The 20442-nt window shown below is 55.5% G+C and overlaps 1 gene segment (V, D, J or C); it reads right to left on the bottom strand.

The window, feature by feature from the left end:
- Positions 1–682: 682 nt before the first annotated feature.
- Positions 683–13630, bottom strand: LOC128946179 (Ig heavy chain V region M603-like). The segment is given in 4 exon segments: positions 683–802; positions 4314–4706; positions 6727–6848; positions 13624–13630. Coding segments are annotated over 4 exon segments (642 nt in total).
- Between the last annotated feature and the right edge of the window lie 6812 nt (positions 13631–20442).

The following is a 20442-nucleotide window of genomic DNA, read 5'->3' as shown; positions in this document are numbered from 1 at the left end:
GGGACAACGGACAGAGCTCGGTGACGCTGACCATGAACAACCACAAGGACGAGGATTCCGGATCCTATTGCTGTGCCAAAAACGCCTATGATTGTTGCGGTTGGGAGGCTCATCCTGCTGGTTCTAATTTTGTTCCTGTCCCCATCCCCGTTCACCAGATCCTTCCCTCTTATCCTTGACCCCATTGTTGACCCCCACAGACCCAAATCTTGCCCTTTTTTCCCAAATCTTGACCATTTGCACCAAAGGTTGAGAGCCTTGTTTGCGCCTTGGAGCCAAGAGCTGAGGTTTGGCGCCAAGAGCCGAGATTTGGGGCAGAACCAGCTGAGTTTGGAGCCAATGGTAACAAGTGAACCCCGCTGAGATCTGAGGCACAAAGGGCAGGGTTTTGGGGATGAACCTTTGAGAATAATTTCTAATTCTGAAAGCCGCATGGAAATGTGTGAGGTGAGACAATGATTGGGGAGATTGGGGAAAATGGTCAAGATTTGTGGCCAACACTAAAGATTTGGGGGTAGAATGTGGGGTTTTGGGATTTTTGTGAGCACAGTATCGAGGAGGGGGCCACCACTGGCATCGTCATCATAACCAGCATCAATATTAGGACCACAACCAGTGCTGTAACATTTGGCACAAAAATAGGATCCGGAATCCTCGTCTTTGAGGTTGTTCATGGTCAGCGTCACCGAGCTCTGCCGTTGTCCCTGAAGATCATGAACCGGCCCTGGACCAAATCTGTGTACCTGGTGCTGGAACCATCGCTGTTGATGCTGGCGTTGAATTCCAGCCCCTGTCCGGGTCTCTGGCGGATCCAGCCCATTGCAAAATTCCCGAAATTGAACACAGACTCTCGGCAGAGGAGGCGCAGGGACCCCCCGGGGAGCTGGAGGTTCCCCCCTGCACTCCAGCAGGGTCACGGCTGCCCGGAGCCCTGCGGGACAAAGGGGAGATGGGGATGAGGCCAAAGCTGAACATTGAGCCAAATCCTTACACTTTAGCCAAAACTGGGACCCTTGGAGTTCATCATCCTCCTCCCAGGTATGTCGCAATCCTTTATCAAGCTTTCCCCTCCCAGTTTTTGGCCCTGAACCAATCAGGTTCCTCATCCCCCTCTCCCCTTTGTCCCGCAGGGCTCCGGGCTGCCGTCACCCTCCTGGAGTGCGGGGAGGGCCTCCAGCCCCCCGGGGGATCCCAGCGCCTCCTCTGCCGTGGGGCTGGGTGCGATTTCTAGAGCAACGGAAATTTCTGGATGCGTCAGAGACCCGGGCAGGGACTGGAGTGGCTCGTGGTGATCAGCAGGGAGGGTTCCAGCGCCCACTACGGGGCGTCATTCAAGGAGCGCATGAGGAGCTCCAGGGACAACGGGCAGAGCTCGGTGACGCTGACCATGAACAACCTGAAGGACGAGGATTCCGGATCCTATTTCTGTGCCAAATCTGCTGATAATTATTCGGGGAATAATGCTTATAATGTTGACCCCATCCCCATGGCTGTGTCCCCTCCCGTCCCTGTTCCCCAGACCCTTCCCCCAGTCCCCAGCCCCTGACCCCATTCCTGTCCCCGTGTCCCAGCTCTGCCCCAATCTCAACTCCTGGCCCCACACCTCAGCTCTGTGCTCCAAGGCTCAACCAAGGTCCCCAAATCTGGGTGCAAATGGTCGAGATTTGGGGAAAATGGGCCAGATTTGGTCCGTGGCTAGGACTCAGTTCAACCACTGGGATTTTGGCACACAGTGGGTCCAGTCTGGGGGCCATGATTGGGATTTCATAGACGAGGCTGAGGTCAGGGTGAAACCGGCCCTGATTTGGGGCCAGAGCTGAGATCTGGGGCCAGAGCAGGGCAGGCTTCAGACAAAGGGTCAGGAGTGGGGACAGGGGTTGGAGGGAAGGGTCTGGGGAATGGGGACAGGGACGGAGATGAAACGACAACCAGCAGCAGCATTCCAAACACCAGTGCGTGGTTCTTTGGCACAGAAATAGGTGGCAGAATCCTCGTCCTTGAGGTTGTTCATGGTCAGCGTCACCGAGCTCTGCCCGTTGTCCCTGGAGATCCTGACGCGATCCTTGAACGATGGCGCGAGGTTGGTGCCGGAACCATCGCTCCTGATGCTCCTGACCCATTCCAGCCCCTGCCCGGGTCTCTGGCGGACCCATTGCATGGCAACACTGCCAAAACTGAACCCGGACCCTCGGCAGAGGAGGCACAGGGAACCCCTGGGGGGCTGGAGGTCCCCCCCGCACTCTAGCAGGGTCACGGCCGCCCGGAGCCCTGCGGGACCAAGGGGAGATGGGGATGAGGAACCTGATTGGTCGAGGACCTCAAAGCAGGCGTGGCCATATAGAAAAAGGTGTGGGACCCACTTCGGAGGGCCAGCAGGGGCAGGAGCACACACCTGCTCCTCCCAACCGGTTCGGGAGGGATTCTTCAGAAATGAGTAGTAAGCACCTGTTTATTTCACAGGCACGGCACCCCCCAGCACAGAAAATAAACAACACCAAATGACGCCACTCCTTCATTGCTCTGAAAAAGATGACAAATTCAGAAAGTCTCCCTCAGGGTTTGTCGCTCTGTTATCAGTCCCTCCGGTGCTGGGGCAGCTGCTGCAGCCACAAGGTGCAAACTCTCGGTGTTTCCCAGGTCCTAGTCCAGAGCAGGTCCAAAAAAGGGAAAGGAGAAACAGTCCAGGGAAAATTCTGATTGCCAGGTTGAACTAACTAAAGAGCAGGAGCAAAAAGCAAGAGCAAAATATGCCCTGCGTACTGCCCCGTCTCTGTGTGCCACCGACTGCTGGGGGAGTGAAAAGCTGATAACAAAATAAAAGAAAACAAAAACAAAACAAATCAAAACAAAATATTCTCTCTTAGAGCCATTCTTGAAGTCACAGACCATAATAGCCAGCAAAAAAGAAAAATTACAGGGGATGCAAGACACCTACTGACACCCTAGGACAACAAGGAGTCAAAAACTGGAACAAAGGCCAAGCTTTGGGGCAAAACTCGAGTGTTTGGGGACACAATGATGAGTGCGGATCAAATACCAGAGCTCCAGGCCATGGCCAGCACCGTAGGCCAACAACTGGTACAAGAAGATTTCATGCAGAAATAGGATCCGGAATCCTCGTCCTTGAGGTTGTTCATGGTCAGCGTCACCGAGCTCTGCCCGTTGTCCCTGGAGATCGTGAGCCGGCCCTTGAACAACGGCGCGTAGTAGGTGCTGCCACGGCTGCTGATACTGGCAATGTATTCCAGCCCCTGCCCAGGTCTCCGGCGCACCCAGCCCATCCCAAATTGTCCGAAACTTAACCCGGACCCTCGGCAGACAAGGTGCAGGGACCCTCCGGGGGGCTGGAGCTCCCCCCCGCACTCCAGCAGGGTCACGGCCACCCGGAGTCTTGCGGGACAAAGGGAAGATGGGGATGAGGGAACAAATCCACCCAAATGTTGATTCCTGCATGCAGATCCTGATGTTGACCCCAAATTTTGGAACTTTCTCCTCCTCCCGATCGTGCTGCCCCTCCCAGGTGGGTCGAGGCCCCTTTTTGGATCTGGTCACCCCCAGCACAGCCCACTCCCGGATCCGGGGCCTCATCCCCATCTCCCCTTTGTCCCGCAGGGCTCCGGGCGGCCGTGACCCTGCTGGAGTGTGGGGGGGACCTCCAGCCTCCTGGGGGGTCCCTGCGCCTCCTCTGCTGAGGGTCCGGGTTCGATTTTGGGGATTTTGGAATGATCTGGATCCGACAGAAATCTGGGAAGACGCTGGAATACATTGCGAGTATCAGCAGTGGTGCTTACACCGACTACGCGCCGTCGGTCAAGGGCCGGTTCAGGATCTCCAGGGACAACGGGCACAGCTTGGTGACGCTGACCATGAACAACCTCAAGGATGAGGATTCCGGATCCTATTTCTGTGCCAAACGCGGTACTGTTAGTAGTTACGGTTATGATAGCGCTGCTCTTAGTGACAGTTCCGGCAACGGTCCCACCCGCCATGATGGTCACCAAATGTCTCCGATCCCCGCAGATCCTTTCCCAATATCCCAGACCTTCTCCTCAGATGCTCACCATTTACCCCCAAACTCTTGCATTACTGCCCCAATTTCCCACTTTCTCCCAGTTCTGCCCATTCCATCCAAATCTCCCCATGCTCCCTGGGCCCTAATTGGAGGAGGCCTGAACTGGAGGCCAGGGGTGAAGGTTTGGGGCCAATGGTTGAGTTTTGGGGCAGGAGCAGGGGAGGATTTGGGGTCAGTGCTGACCATTGGTGCAAATGGGGGAGATTTGGGACAAAGGGTCAAGGGCTGAGGTTTGGCTGACAATTTGAAGGAAGAGTCTCAGTTTGCAGACAGGTGAGGACACGGAGATTGGGATGGATCCACCACGGCCATCGTCACTATAAGCAGCAGCATCACCATAACCACCAGTAGCACGTTTGGCACAGAAATAGGTGGCGGAATCCTCGTCCTTGAGGTGGTTCATGGTCAGCGTCACCGAGCTCTGCCCGTTGTCCCTGGAGATCGTGACCCGGCCCTTGAACGACGGCGCGTAGTTGGTGCTGCCACCGCTGCTGCTGATACTGGCGATGTATTCCAGTGTCTGTCCGGGTCTCTGGCGCATCCAGAACATTCCATAGCTCCTGAAAGTGAACCCAGAGGCGTGGCACAAAAACGTCAGAGACCCCCCGGGGGGCTGGAGGTCCCCCCCGCACTCCAGCAGGGTCCCAGCTGCCCGGAGCCCTGTGGGACAAAGGGGAGATGGGGATGAGGCCAAAGCTCAACCCTTGACCCAAATCCTGACTCTTGGCCACAAATTGGGAGCCTTGGACTTCATCCTCCTCCTCCCAGGTGGGTCCCGCCCCTTTTTCAAGCTGGCACTGCCACCCATTCATGCCCACAGCCAATCAGGTTTCTCATCCCCATCTCCCCTTTGTCCGGCAGGGCTCCGGGCAGCCGTGACCCTGCTGGAGTGCGGGGGGGACCTCCAGCCCCCCGGGGGGTCCCTGTACCTCCTCTGCCGAGAGTCCGGGTTCAGTTTCGGCAGTTTTGGATTCGGTTGGTTTCGCCAGAGACCTGGGCAAACTCTGGAGTGGCTCGCAGCGATCAAAAACGATGGCAGCACCTACTACACACCGTCGGTGCAGGGCCGGTTCAGGATCTCCAGGGACAACGGGCAGAGCTCGGTGACGCTGACCATGAACAACCTCAAGGACGAGGATTCCGCCGTTTATTTCTGCGGGAAATATGCTGATACTTGTGCTGGTGGCACTGCTGCTGGTTATGTTGACAATGCCAGTGTTGTCCCCACACTCATCCCGGTGTCCCCACCTGCCCTCATGTCTCAGACCCATCCCCCAAACCCCAACCCCTGATGCCATTCCTGTCCCTGTGTCCCAGCCCTGGGCTGATCCTTCCCCAAATTCTCATTTCCTGGCCAACTGGTTGACCCAAATCTTGACACTTGGCCTGAAATTGTCCTTTTTAATACGAAGTTTTGGGGCACAAAGAGGAGATTTGGCGTCAGGAGTTGTGGTTTGGGGTCAGCGGGGGAGAGCGGGGGCTGGGGCAGAGCAAGGTTGGGATCAATGGTCAAGGGCTGGGTGTGGGCTGGGGGTCTGGGGGAAGGGTCTGGGCAATGGGGACAGGGGGGGAAATAGGGATGGGGATGGGGTCAAAGCATTCAGCACCAGCAGTACCATCATAGGAACCAGCATCAAAACATTTGGCACAGAAATAAGATCCAGAATCCTCGTCCTTGAGGTTGTTCATGGTCAGCGTTACCGAGCTCTGCCCATTGTCCCTGGAGATCGTGACCCGGCCCTGGACTGATGAGGCGTACATGGTGCCACCATCGCTCCAGATCGCTGCCACCCACTCCAGCCCCTGCCCGGGTCTCTGGCGCACCCAGAACATGGTGAAACTCCCGAAACTGAACCCGGCCCCTCGGCAGAGGAGGCGCAGGGACCCCCCGGGGGGCTGGAGTTCCCCCCCACACTCCAGCAGGGTCACGGCCGCCCGGAGCCCTGCGGGACAAAGGGGAGATGGGGATGGAAAAAGCTCAATCCTTGACCAAAATTGTGATTATTGTCCCCAAATTCTGACCCCTGGATATTCTAATCCTTCTCCAAAGTGGGTCCCGACTCTTTTCCAACTGGCAACTTCCACTTTGAGTTCCTCAACCAATCAGGTTTCTCATCCCCATCTCCCCTTTGTCCCACAGGGCTCCGGGTGGCCGTGACCCTGCTGGAGTGCAAGGGGGAACCTCCAGCCCCCCGGGGGGTCCCTGCACCTCCTCTGCCGAGGGCCTGGGTTCAATTTTGGCAGTTTTGACATGGCCTGGATCCACCAGAGACCCGGGCAGGCGCTGGAATTTGTCGCAAGGATCAGCAGCTCTGCTGGTTCTAGCACCGAGTACGCGCCATCGGTCAAGGGCCGGCTCACGATCTCCAGGGAGAACAGGCAGAGCTCGGTGACGCTGACCGTGAACAACTTCAAGGACGAGGATTGCGGATCCTATTTCTGTTCCAAGGGTGCTGATGTTTACGGTGCTACTCCTAATGCTGGTTGGGGATGGGGTGACATTCACCGTCAGTATAACCAGCACCATAATTATAGTAACCAGGAGCAGATCTGGCGCAGAAATAGGATCCAGAATCCTCGTTCTTGAGGTTGGTCATGGTCAGGGACATGGAGCTCTGCCCGTTGTCCCTGGAGATCGTGAACCGTCCCTGCACCGACGGCGCGTAGAAGGTGTAACCCGCACTGCGGTAGTCGATGTTGGCGGTGAATTCCAGCCCCTGCCCGGGTCTCTGCTGGGTCCAGAACAGGTCAAATTTGTCAAAATCAAACCCAGACCCTTGGCAGAGGAGGATCAGGGACCCCCTGGGGGGCTGGAGGTCCCCCCCACACTCCAGCAGGGTCACGGCCGCCCGGAGCCCTGCGGGACAAAGGGGAGATGGGCATGAGAAACCTGATTGGTAAAGAACCTCAAAGTGGGCGTGGCCATCAGGAAAAAAGGGACAGGACCCACCTGGGGGGAGAATGATGAACTCGAAGGGTCCCAGTTTTGGGACAAGAGTCAGGATTGGGGTCAAGGGTTGAGCTTCAGCCTCATCCCCATTTCTCTTTTGTCCCGCAGGGCTCCGAGCGGCGGTGACCCTGCTGGAGTGCGGGGGGGACCTCCAGCCCCCCGGGGGGTCCCTGCGCCTCCTCTGCCGAGGGGCCGGGTTCCATTTCAGCCGTTCTGATCTGCACTGTATTCGCCAGAGCCCCGGGCAGGGGCTGCAGTGGGTGGCCGCCATCGACAGCCACGGTGGCACTGACTATGCGCCGTCACTGCGGGGCCAGGTTGCGATCTCCAGGGACAACGGGCAGAGCTCCATGTCCCTGACCGTGAACAACCTCAAGGACGAGGATTCCAGATCCTATTTCTTTGCCAAGGAGTCCAGCACTAACATTGCTGCTGGTGTCCTCGAATCTATTGACCTGTGCCCATCCGCGTGTTCCCACCTGTCCCCGTTCCCCAGGTCCTTCACTCCAACCCTTGACCCCATTGTTGACCCCCACGGACCCAAATCTTGCCCATTTTTCCCAAATCTCAACCGTTTGCACCCAGATTTGGGGACATTGGTTGAGCCTTGGAGCCCATAGCTGAGGTTTGGGTCCAGGAGCGGAGATTTGGGGCAGAACCAGCTGAGTTTGGGGCCAATGGTCACAAGTGAACCCCGCTGAGATCAGGGGCACACAGGGCAGAGCTTTGGGGATAAAGCTTTGACATTTGGGACAAAAGCTGAAAGGTGCAGAGAGATTTGAGAGGTGAGGCAGTGATGGTGGAGACTGGGGGGGAAATGGTCAAGATTAACCTTTTAGACTAAAGATTTGTGGGTAAAGTTTGGGAATTTTGGGATGTTTTAGGGTTTTCAACGGCTGGGGTGGGTCCACCACTGGCATGGTCAATAAGAGCAGCATAAATATAAGTTGGACCACAGAGACTGCTGTAACATTTGGCACAGAAATAGGATCCGGAATCCTCGTCCTTGAGGTTGTTCATGGTCAGCATCACCGAGCTCTGCCCGTTGTCCCTAGAGATCCTGAACCGGCCTTTGACTGAATCCGCGTAGCCGGAGTTGCCACCATCGTTGCTGATCCACGCGATGTATTCCAGCCCCTGCCCGGGTCTCTGGCGCACCCAGAATATGTCGTAGCTCCCGAAACTGAACCCGGACCCTCGGCAGAGGAGGCACAGGGAGCCCCCGGGGGGCTGGAGATCCCCCCAGACTCCAGCAGGGTCAAGGCCACCCGGAGCCCTGCGGGACAAAGGGGAGATGGGGATGAGGAGCTGGATTGGTTGTGGACACAAAGTGGGCACTGCTGTGCCAGAAGAAGGGTGTGGGATCCACCTGGGAGGGCCAGCAGGAGCAGGACGAGAAGGAGGATGAACTCTAAGGGTCTCAATTTGGAGTCAGTTGTAGGGATTTTGGGTTCCAGGGTTGAGCTTTGGCCTCATCCCCATCTCCCCTTTGTCCCGCAGGGCTCCGGGCAGCCGTGACCCTGCTGGAGTGCGGGGGGGACCTCCAGCCCCCCGGGGGGTCCCTGATCCTCCTCTGCCGAGGGTCCAGGTTCAGTTTTGGGAGTTATGAAATTTTCTGGGTCCGCCAGAGACCCGGGCAGAGGCTGGAATACGTTGCAGATATCAGCAACACTGGTGGCTACACCGCCTACGCGCCGTCGGTCAAGGGCCGGTTCAGGATGCCCAGGGACAACAGGCAGAGCTCGGTGACGCTGACCATGAACAACCTCAAGGATGAGGATTCCGGATCCTATTTCTGTGCCAAATATGCTTACACTGGTGGTTGTAGTTCTGATGCTGGTGCTATTGACGTGCCGGGCTTGGCCCCATTCTCCAACCAGCACTGTTGGACCATCAGGGCGCAGGACGGTCAGGACAGACGGACGGACACGAGAGATCTCTGCAGCCAGGTTTTGGCATTTGGTTTTTATTGTGAAGGACGAACTGCAGGGCCCTGCTGGGAGCTGCCAGGCACAGCTGGAGCAGGGCTGAGAGAAGAGAGGGGAGAGAGGATGAGAGGGTGAGAGAGTAAGAAAGTAAAAAAGGTAAATGAGTAAAAGGGTGAGAGAATAAAAAGGGTAAGAGAGTGAAAGAGTCAGTGAATAAAATGGTAAGAGTGTAAAAGAGTAAGAACATAAAACTCTAAGAGCATAAAAGGGTAAGAGAGTGAGGTTCCCACCACAATAAAATAAATCTTCTTCTCTGTAGAATATTCTAATTCTCACTAACCAATCTAGTACAATATACAAACCCTAAAGCATTTACATACAGTCTATAAGAATCGTTTCATTACCATACTCTATTACATTTTAAACCCAAAAAACTCCTCTTTGGGCCCCTTCTGCCAAGCCTAAGACCTGCTCTTTGGAAACCCTAAAAACTCCTTCTTGGAGTAATTTTAAACCCTAAAAACTCCTCTTTGGACTAATTTCAAATGCTAAAAACTCCTTTTTGGAGTAACATTAAACCCTAAAAACTCCTCTTTGGCCCCTTCTGCCAAGCTGTGGGGTCTGCTCTGACCCTTGGAGCTGTCTGCAGGCAGAGGGTGTTGTTCCATCAAAAGGGGATCACCTTCAGGCAGCCACACCGTTGTTTTCCAGTTGTTCAGTCACTGAGGGATCTCAAAACTTACTTTCATTTCAATCTCGCTGATGGTTTCCATATTCTCAAAATCTTTTGCCAGGCAATCACATTGATAACGCCTTCCTGTTCCATCCTCCCCAAGCAGCATCAGCATAAGCACCGTGACCATCGGTGTCCTTGGAACAGAAATAGGATCCGGAATCCTTGTCCCTGAGGTTGTTCATGGTCAGCGTCACCGAGCTCTGCCCGTTGTCCCTGGAGATCCTGAACCGACCCTGCACTGATGGTGCGTAGTCGGTGCTGCCACTGCTGTGGATACTCGCGAGCCACTCCAGCCCCTGACCGGGTCTCTGCCGATACCAGCCCATCCCAAAATTCCCAAAACTGAACCCGCACCCTCGGCAGAAGAGGTGCAGGGACCCCCCGGGGGGCTGGAGATCCCCCCCGCACTCCAGCAGGGTCACAGCAGCTCCCCCATCCCCAAACCTTCACTGGTTTTGCCCCAGAATTCTTTTTTGTTGCCTCAAATGTCCAGCAGAGGTTTCCTGTATTGAAAAGTTCCTTACACCCTGCAATTAGCCCCAATCAACCCATTAATTAATTGGACACCTCTGCCTGACTTTTGCATCGCCTCATCCCCATCTCCCCTCTGTTCCGCAGGGCTCCGTGCGGCCGTGACCCTGCTGGAGTGCGGGGGGGACCTCCAGCCCCCCGGGGGTTCCTTGCACCTCTTCTGCCGAGGGTCCGGTTTCAGTTTTTGGAGTTTTTCCATGCAATGGGCCCGACAGAGACCCGGGCAGGGGCTGCAGTGGGTCGCGGGGATCAGGAACGATGATGCTGACACTGGCTATGTGCCATCAGTCAGGGGCGCGGTGAGGATCTCCAGGGACAACGGGCAGAGCTCGGTGACGCTGACCATGAACAACCTCAAGGACGAGGATTCCGGATCCTATTTCTGTGCCAAATCTGCTGCTGCTGGCAATTGGGGTGATGCTGCTGCATATGCTGAAGACACCAGTTGTGGATCCACCCCCGTCCTCATGTCCCCCCTGTCTCGGGTCCCCAGACGCTTCCCCCAAACCTCACCCATTGACCCTTGGTCCCAAATCTCCCCCATTTGCCCCAATGGTCAGCACTGACCCCAAACCCTCCCCTGCTCCTGCCCCAAAAATCAACCATCGGCCCCAAACCTTCACCCCTGGCTTGCAGGTCAGGTCTTTTCCAATCAGGGCCCGGGGACCTGGAGGAGATTTGTGTGAAATGGGCAAAACTAGGGGAAAGTCGAGAGTTGGGCAGCAGGAGCAGAGTTTGGGGGAAAAGGGCTGAGATTTCAGGAGAAGGGCTGGGAATTTTTGGGAAGGATCAGAGAATTTTGTGATACTTGGGAACATAGGAAAAAGGGCTTGGGACCACAACCACCATCAACACCATAAGCATAAGCGCCATTACCACAGCCACTGCTGTAACATTTGGCGCAAAAATAGGATCCGGAACCCTCGTCCTTGAGGTTGTTGATGGTCAGCGTCACCGAGCTCTGCCCGTTGTCCCTGGAGATCGTGAACCGGCCCTTTAACGATGGCGGGTAGAAGGTGTTGGCACCATCACTGCTGATCCCTGCGAGCCACTCTAGCCCCTGCCCGGGTCTCTGGCGAACCCAGAACATGGAGAAACTGCCAAAATCGAACCTGAACCCTAGGTAGAGGAGGCGCAGGGACCCTCCGGGGGGCTGGAGGTGCCCCCTGCACTCCAGCAGGGTCACGGCCGCCCGGAGCCCTGCGGGACAAAGGGGAGATGGGGATGAGGCCAAAGCTCAACCCTTGACCCAAATCCTGATTATCAGCCCCAAACTGGGACACTTGGAGTTCATCATTCTCCTCAAAGTTGGGTCTCGTCCCTTTGTCCAGCTGGCCCTGCCCACTAGGAGTCTCTGGACCAATCAGGTTTCTGATCCTCATCTCCCCTTTTCCCGCAGGGCTCCGGGCGGCCGTGACCCTGCTGGAGTGCGGGGGGGAACTCCAGCCCCCCGGGGGGTCCCTGCGCCTCCTCTGCCGAGGGTCCGGGTTCAGTTTCAGGAGCTACAACATGAACTGGGTGCGCCAGAGACCCGGGCAGGGGCTGGAGTGGCTTGCAGGGATCAACACTGGTGGCAGCGCCTGGTACGCGGATTCAGTCAAAGGCTGGTTCAGGATCTCCAGGGACAACGGGCAGAGCTCGGTGACGCTGACCATGAACAACCTCAAGGACGAGGATTCCGGATCCTATTTCTGCGGGAAATCTGCTTGTAACAATTGGGGTACTGGTGCTGGTGTGGATGGTTTTGGTCCGGACCCCGTGGCCGTGTCCCGACCGGCTCCCAAATCCAAGACCCTTCCCTAAAACCCAAACCCTTTTGCCCATTCCTGACTCTGTCCCAACCCTAGAGCGGTTCTTCACCAAATTCTCCATACCTGGCAAGAAAGTTGACCCAAGTCTTAACCTTGGCCTTAAATCTCCACTTTTAATTCAAAGTTCAGGGCACAAAGAGGAGATTTGGGGTCAGGAGTTGTGGTTTGGGGTCAGCGTGTGAGAATTGGGTCCGAGCAGAGCAAGGTTGGGATCAATGGTCAAGGGCTGGGTGTGGGCTGGGGGTTTGGGGGAGAGGGCTGGGCAACGGGGACAGGGGGGGACACGGGGATGAGGGGCGCAGTCAAATCTATAAACAACACCAGCAGGATCATACCAAACATTAACAGATTTGGCACAGAAATAGGTGGAAGAATCCTTGTCCTTGAGGTTGTTCATGGTCAGCGTCACCGAGCTCTGCCCGTTGTCCCTGGAGATCGGGACCTGGCCCTTTACTGAGGGTGCGTAGCCGGTGCTGGAACCATCACTCTTAATCCCCCCCAGCCACTCCGTCACCTGCCCGGCTCTCTGGCGGACCCACTGCATCCCTAAATTCCCAAAACTGAACCCAAACCCTCGGCAGAGGAGGCGCAGGGAACCCCCTGGGAGGCTGGAGGTGCCCCCCGCACTCCAGCAGGGTCACAGCATCTGACTCCATTATGCAGAATGCTGAACAATTGCTCTATTAGATTTCTACTATATTACATTAATATTATATTTTATTACATTAATACAATATTATATCTCATTATTACTATATTACATCTCATTAATAATATATTATAGTTCATTAATAATATATTAAATCTCATTAATTCTATATTATAACTCAATACTATATTATATCTCATTAATACTATATTACATCTCTTTAATACTATATTACATCTCGTTAATGGTATATTACATGTCATTTATACTATATTATATCTCAATAATTCTATATTATATCTCATTAATGCTATATTACATCTATACTAAAGAGATACTAAAAGAATTCCGTACAAAAGACACGAAAAAATCCTAAAGAATCCCCATGAGAGTCTGACAGAGCCAGGTCACGGCTTGGAGCCCATTGGCCAAGGAAACAAAACAATCTGCAGCAGAACCCAAATGATGAATCCCTGGAGGGGAACAATCTCCCTGACACTTTCCACATGTGCAGAAACAGCAGGAGCAGCGAGGAGAGATGGGAATTGTTTCATCTTCATCTTCTCTCTGTGCTACTCCAGGAAAAATCCTGTGACAGAAAGAGAGAGACAGAGAGAGAGAGGGGGAGAGAGAGAGACAGAGAGATAGAGGGAGAGAGAGAGAGACAGAGAGAGAGAGGGAATGGTGTCTGACTCTGTGCTGGGAATGAGAATGGCACAGTTGGGCCTGGTGCCCATCTCCCCTTTGTCGCGCAGGGCTCTGGGCGGCCGTGACCCTGCTGGAGTGCGGGGGGGACCTCCAGCCCCCCGGGGGGTCCCTGTGCCTTCTCTGCCAAGGGTCCGGGTAAAATTTCGGGAGTTTCTCCATGTTCTGGGTGCGCCAGAGGCCCGGGCAGGGGCTGGAATTCGTGGTAGGGATCAAGGACAATGGTGGCAGCATCGCCTACGCGCCATCGTTCAAGGGCCGGTTCACGATCTCCAGGGACAACGGGCTGAGCTCGGTAATGCTGACCATGAACAACCTCAAGGACGAGGATTCCGGATCCTATTTCTGTGCCAAATGCATTGATGGTGGTTGTGCCAGTAGTCATGGTACTGTTGGTGTTGCATTTATTTCTGGTCCTGATCTTGGTCCAAAATCCCTCCACTTTGTTCCCAAATATCCCATAGTCCTCTGATCTCTCCACCAAATCTCAGCCCTTTTCATCAAATCTCAGCCATTTTACCCCAAACTCCGCCCCTGCTGCCCCAACTCCAGAATTTCTCCCAGTTTTGCCCATTTCACCCCAATCTCCGCCGGCTCCCAGGCCCTGATTGGAGGAGGCCTGAACTGGAGGCCAGGGGTGAAGGTCTGGGGCCAATGGTTGAGTTTTGGGGCAGGAGCAGGGGAGGGTTTGGGGTCAGTGCTGACCATTGGTGCAAATGGGGACAAAGGGTCAAGGGCTGGGTCAAGAGGTGAGGTTTGGGATGAAAAGCAGAACTCTGGGGACTCAATGATGGGAGTGGGATGAAATGCAGGAGCTTGAGACCATCAGGGGCATCGTCAGCATTAGCAGCAGCACCATAACCATCAGCAGCCCTGGTACAGAAATAGGATCAGGAATCCTCGTCCTTGAAGTTGTTCATGGTCAGCGTCACCGAGCTCTGCCCGTTGTCCTGGGAGATCGTGAACCGGCCCTTGACCGATGGCGCGTAGTAAGTGGCTCCACCAATGTTTATGTATGCCACAAATTCCAGCCCCTACCCGTGTCTCTGGCGCACCCAGTTCATGGCAAAATTGCCAAAACTGAACCCGGCCGCTCGGCAGAGGAGGCGCAGGGACCCCCCGGGGGGCTGGAGGTCCCCCCCGCACTCCAGCAGGGTCACGGCCGCCCGGAGCCCTGCGGGACAAAGGGGAGATGGGGATGAGGCGATGCAAAACTCAGACAGAACTGCCCAATTAATAATGAGTGGATTGGGGCTAATTGCAGTGTTTAAGGCACTTCTCCATACAGGAAACCTCTGTTAGATATTTAAAGCCAGACAAAGGGAGTTTGGGGCAAAAGCGGTGAATATTTGGGCATGTGGGAATGGCCGTGACCCTGCTGGAGTGCGGGGGGGACCTCCAGCACCCCAGGGGGTCCCTGCGCCTCCTCTGCCAAGGGTCTGGGTTAAGTTTCGGGGATTATGGAATGTACTGGATCTGCCAGAGACCCGGGCAGGCTTTGGAATACGTCGCAGGCATCTACTACAATAGTGCCAACACCTACAACGCGCCATCGGTCAAGGGCCGGTTCAAGATCTTCAGGGAAAACGGGCAGAGCTCGGTGACGCTGACCATGAACAACCTCATGGATGAGGATTCCACCGTTTTTTTCTGCGCCAAGGGTGCTGCTAATAATTACCCTGAACATGCTGCTCGTAGTGAGGATGTCCATGGTATCCCCATCCCCATCCCTGTGTCCCCCCCTGTTCCTGTTCCCCTGACCCTTCCTCGAAACCCCCAGCCCACACCCAGCCCTTGACCATTGATCCAAACCTTGCTCTGCGTCGGCCCCAATTCTCACTCGTTGACCCCAAACCACAACTCCTGACCCCAAATCTCCTCTTTGTGCCCCACAACTTTGCCCTGAAGGTCGCGGTTTGGGGCCCAGGGTCCCAATTTGGGGACAAAGGTTGAGGATTCGGTCAGTGGCTGCTGCTGCAGGAAGCACAAAGTGGGGATTTGGGGCAGAATCAGTTTGGGGGTTTTGGCTCCGTGGTTGGTGATGTGGGAAATGGGGGAGATCTGGGACAAAGGCTCAGGAATGAGGTCAAGGGCTGAGATTTGGGTAAAGGTTCTGAGATTTGGAGACAAGAGGGGCTCAGGCAAGGGCGCTGCCACCACCGGCACATTCAATGTAAGTAGCAGCAGCCCAAGCAGCACCAGCAGCTTTGGCACAGAAATAGGATCCGGAATCCTCGTCCTTGAGGTTGTTCATGGTCAGCGTCACAGAGCTCTGCCCGTTGTCCCTGGATTCGTAAACCGGCCCTGCACCGACAGCGCATAGATGGTACTGGAACCATCGCTCCCGATCCATGCGACCCATTCCAGCCCCTGCCCGGGTCTCTGGCGGACGCAGAACATGTCAGAGCTGCCAAAACTGAACCTGGACCCTCGGCAGAGGACCCCCCAGGGGGCTGGAGGTGTCCCCCGCACTCCAGCAGGGTCACGGCCACCCGGAGCCCTGTGGGACAAAGGGCAAATGGGGATGAGGGAAAAAATCCGCCCAAATGTTGATTCCTGCATGCAGATTCTGATGTTGGCCTCAAATTGTGGCACTTTCTCCTCCTCCCGATCCTGCTGGCACTCCCAGGTGGGTCCAGGTCCCTTTTTGGATCTGGTCACCCCCATCACAGCCCACGCCCAGGTCCGGCACCTCATCCCCATCTCCCCCTTGGCCCGCAGGGCTCTGGGTTGCCGTGACCCTGCTGGAGTGCGGGGGAACCTCTAGCCCCCCGGGGGGTCCCTGCGCCGCCTCTTCCGAGGGCCCGGGTTCAGTTTCGGCAGTTTTGGGATGGGCTGGATCCGCCAGAGACCCGGGCAGGGGCTGGAGTTGGTCGGAACCATCACCAGCAGTGGTAGCAGCACCTGCTATGCGGATTCAGTCAAGGGCCGGTTCAGGATCTCCAGGGACAACAGGCAGAGCTCGGTGACGCTGACCATGAACAACCTCAAGGACGAGGATTCCGGATCCTATTTCTGTGCCAAGGACACTGATGGTCACGGTGCTTATGCTGATGCTGGTTGGGGAAATGGAACAGCAAAGCCTTATCAGTATGATTGCCCGGCAAAAGATTTTGAGAATATGGAAACAATCAGCGAGACTGAAATGAAAGCAAGCTTTGAGATCCCTCAGTTACTGAACAACTGGAAAACAACGGTGTGGCCGACTGAAGGTGATCCCATTTTGATGGAACAACAACCTCTGATTGCAGACAGGCCCAAGGGTCAGAGCAGACCCCACAGCTTGGCAGAAGGGCCCAAAGAGGAGATTTGAGCATTTAAAGTTAGTCCAAAGTGTAGTTTTTAGGGTTAAAAGTTACTCCAAAGAGGAGTTTTTAGGGTTTCCCAAGAGCAGGTCTTAGGCTTGGCAGAAGGGTCCCAAAGACCAATTTTTAGGGTTTAAATTGTAATAGAGTATGGTAATGAAACGATTCTTGTAGGCTGTATGTAAATGATGTAGGGTTTGTATATTGTACTACACTGGTTAGCGAGAATTAGAATATTCTACAGAGAAGAAGATTTATTTTATTGTGGTGGGAACCTCACTCTCTTACCCTTTTATTCTCTTAGAGTTTTATGTTCTTACTCTTTTACACTCTTACCATTTTATTCACTGACTTTTTCACTCTCTTACCCTTTTTATTCTCTCACCCTTTTACTCATTTACCTTTTTTACTCTCTTACTCTCTCACCCTCTCATCCCCTCTCCCCTCTCTTCTCTCAGCCCTGCTCCAGCTGTGCCTGGCAGCTCCCAGCAGGGCCCTGCAGTTCGTCCTTCGCAATAAACCCCAAATGCCACGACCTGGCTGCAGAGATCTCTCGTGTCCATCCGTCCGTCCCGACCGTCCTGTGCCCGGATGCTCATGCAATGCTGGTCGGGGAATGGGGCCAAGCCCGGCACGTCAATAGCATCAGCATCAGAACTGCAAACACCAGTGTCAGCACATTTCCCACAGAAATAGGATCCGGAATCCTCGTCCTTGAGGTTGTTCATGGTCAGTGTCACCGAGCTCTGCCCGTTGTCCCTGGAGATCCTGAACCGACCCTAGACTGAATCTGCGTACCAGGTGTTTCCGCCAGTGTTGGTGATCCCTGCGACGAATTCCAGCCCCTGCCCGGGTCTCCGGCGGACCCAGAACATTTTATAACTCCCAAAATCGATCCCGGGCGCTCGGCAGAGGAGGCACAGGGACCCCCTGGGGGGCTGGATGTCCCCCCCGCACTCCAGCAGGGTCACGGCCACCCGGAGGCCTGCGGGACAAAGGGCAGATGGGGATGAGGAGCTGGATTTGTTATTGACCCAAAGTGGGCACCGCCATGCCAGAAGAAGTGTGTGGGATCCACCTGGGAGGATTGGCAGGTGCTGCAGGAAGAGGATGCTGAACTTCAAGGGTTCCAATTTGAGGCCAGCATCAGGATCTGCATGCAAGATTAAATATTTGGGTTGATTTTTTTCCCCATCCCCATCTCCCCTTTGTCCCGCAGGGCTCTGGGCGGGCGTGACCCTTCTGGAGTGAGGGGGGGACCTCCAGCCCCCCAGGGGGTCCCTGCGCCTCCTCTGCCGAGGGTCCGGGTTCAGTTTCGGGAGCTACGACATGTTCTGGGTGCACCAGAGACCCGGGCAGGGGCTGGAGTGGGTTGCAAGTATCAGCTACAATGGTGGTTTGACCAGGTACACGGATTCGGTCAAGGGCCGGTTCACGATCTCCAGGGACAATGGGCAGAGTTTGGTGATGCTGACCATGAACAACCTCAAGGATGAGGATTCCGGATCCTATTTCTGTGCCAAGTGTGTTGATGATTGTGCTGGTTGGGCGAATGTTGCCTGTCGTTTTGACCTCAACCCCATCGCTGCTTCCCCCATGTCCCCATTCACCAGACCCTTCCCCAGTCCCCAGCCCCTGTCCCCATTCCTGTCCCCTGTACCAGCTCTGAAATGGCTCTGCCCCAAATCTCAGCTCTTGGCCCCAAATCTCGGCTCTTGGCTCCACGTCCCAACCAAATTCCCCAAAACTGAGGTGGACTGGTCAGATCCGGCCCCACCGTGTCAATCTGCCTTTGCTTTGTGCGATTGGCCACAAACCTCTCACGGTGAGCTGCGCCATCGAGTTCTGTGTGTGCTGCCAGGGCCGTGAGCCGCCGGCACCTCCCCATGGCCACAGGCCGGTGAGGAGAGCGATGGTGGGAAACCAAACGGCTCCAGAGGGGTCCCCACAGCCCCGTCCCATTGGGGATTGGGACAGAGACCTCCGGGCGGGGATGGGCCCAGGGCTGAGGATTGGGGGAAATGTTGGGGGTTTGGGGACAGGTGGGGACACTGAGATGGGTGCGTGGATCCACCACTGGGGTCTTCACCATAAGCAGCAGGATCCCAAGTACCAGCATCACCAGATTTGGCACAGAAATAGGATCCGGAATCCTCGTCCTTGAGGTTGTTCATGGTCAGCGTCACCGAGCTCGGCCCGTTGTCCCTGGAGATCCTGAACCGGCCCTTGACAGATGGCATGTAGAAGGTGTAAGCACCATCGTTCCTGATCCCCGCAACCCATTCCAGCCTCTGCCCGTGTCTGTGGCGCAACCACTGCATGCCGAAACTCCTGAAACTGAACCCGGACCCTTGGCAGAGGAGGCGCAGGGACCCCCTGAGTGTCTGGAGTTCCCCCCCACACTCCAGCAGGGTCACGGCCGCCCGGAGCCCTGTGGGAAAAAGGGGAGATGGGGATGAGAAACCTGATTGGCTCTGGGCCCTAAGTGGGTGTGGCCAGCTCGAAAAAGGGGTGAGACCCACCTGGGAGGGTGAGCAGGAGGAGGAGGAGAAGAACAAATTGTCACAACCTGGGGTCAATAGCTGGGACTTTGGGGTCAAGGGTTGAGCTTTGGCCATCCCCATCTCTGTTGGGATGGGCGGGAGAAATGCGGCACACAATATGAGTGATCAGTAAGTCTCAAATCTTTTTAATAGGCACGCATCTTTACATCGGTGTTTATGAGGCTCATGCATATTGCAAAGGCGAGCTCAACATTGGTCGGTTACTTATCAGCCAACTGCGCCTCCTTCTGCATTCTTGTGGATATTTTATTGAAACTTCTCTTCGTATTCCTGCCGAAGATGCTCTCCCCTATCCTGCTGCTCCACCAAGGGCACAATGTCCTCGCCTGTCATTGGACACTGGCTGCTGGCTCCTGTACTTTTCCCCTTCAAGCTTGACCAGTGGCATTATGTCAACGTGACCTTTAACAGCCAACCAGCTGTCCAAAAATCTCTGCACACTTCTCCCCTTTGTCCCGCAGGGCTCCGGGCGGCCGTGACCCTGCTGGAGTGCGGGGGGGACCTCCACCCCCCGGGGGGTCCCTGCGCTTCGTCTGCTGAGGGTCCGGGTTCAGTTTCGGCAGTGTTGCCATGCAACGGGTCCGCCAGAGACCCGGGCAGGGGCTGGAGTGGGTCGAGAGCATCAGGAGCGATGGTTCCGGCACCAGCCTTGCGCCATCGTTCAAGGATCGCGTCAGGATCTCCAGGGACAACGGGCAGAGCTCGGTGACACTGACCATGAACAGCCTCAAGGATGAGGATTCCGCCGTTTATTTCTTGCCAAAGAACCACGCACTGGTGGTTGGAATGCTGCTGCTGGTTGTCCTTTCAGCCTCATCCCTGTCCCCATTCCCCAGACCCTTCCCTCCAACCCCTGACCACATTCCTGACCCTTTGTCCCAAGACTGCCCTGCTCTGTCCCCAAATCTCAGCTCTGGCCCAAATCAGGGCTGGTTTCACCCTGACCTCAGCCTTGTCCCACAAATCCCAACCATTTTTGCCAAATGGACCCGTTCTGCCCCAAAATCTCAGCGGTGGAACTGAGTCACACCACAGACCCAAATCTGGCCCATTTTCCCCAAATCTTGATCATTTCCACCCAGGTTTGTGGACCTTGGATGAGACTCGGAGCCCAGAGCTGAGGTTTGGGGCCAAGAGCTGAGATTGGGGCAGAACCAGTTTAGAGCAGGGACAGGGGGACAGGAATGGAGG

Source organism: Melozone crissalis, unplaced genomic scaffold, assembly GCF_028551555.1.
Source record: "Melozone crissalis strain CALT ecotype California unplaced genomic scaffold, PUWL_Pcris_2 ptg000077l_1, whole genome shotgun sequence".
Lineage (NCBI taxonomy): Eukaryota > Metazoa > Chordata > Aves > Passeriformes > Passerellidae > Melozone > Melozone crissalis.
The sequence above is the reverse complement of the archived record's forward strand: the minus strand, read 5'-3'. Positions and strand labels throughout refer to the sequence as shown.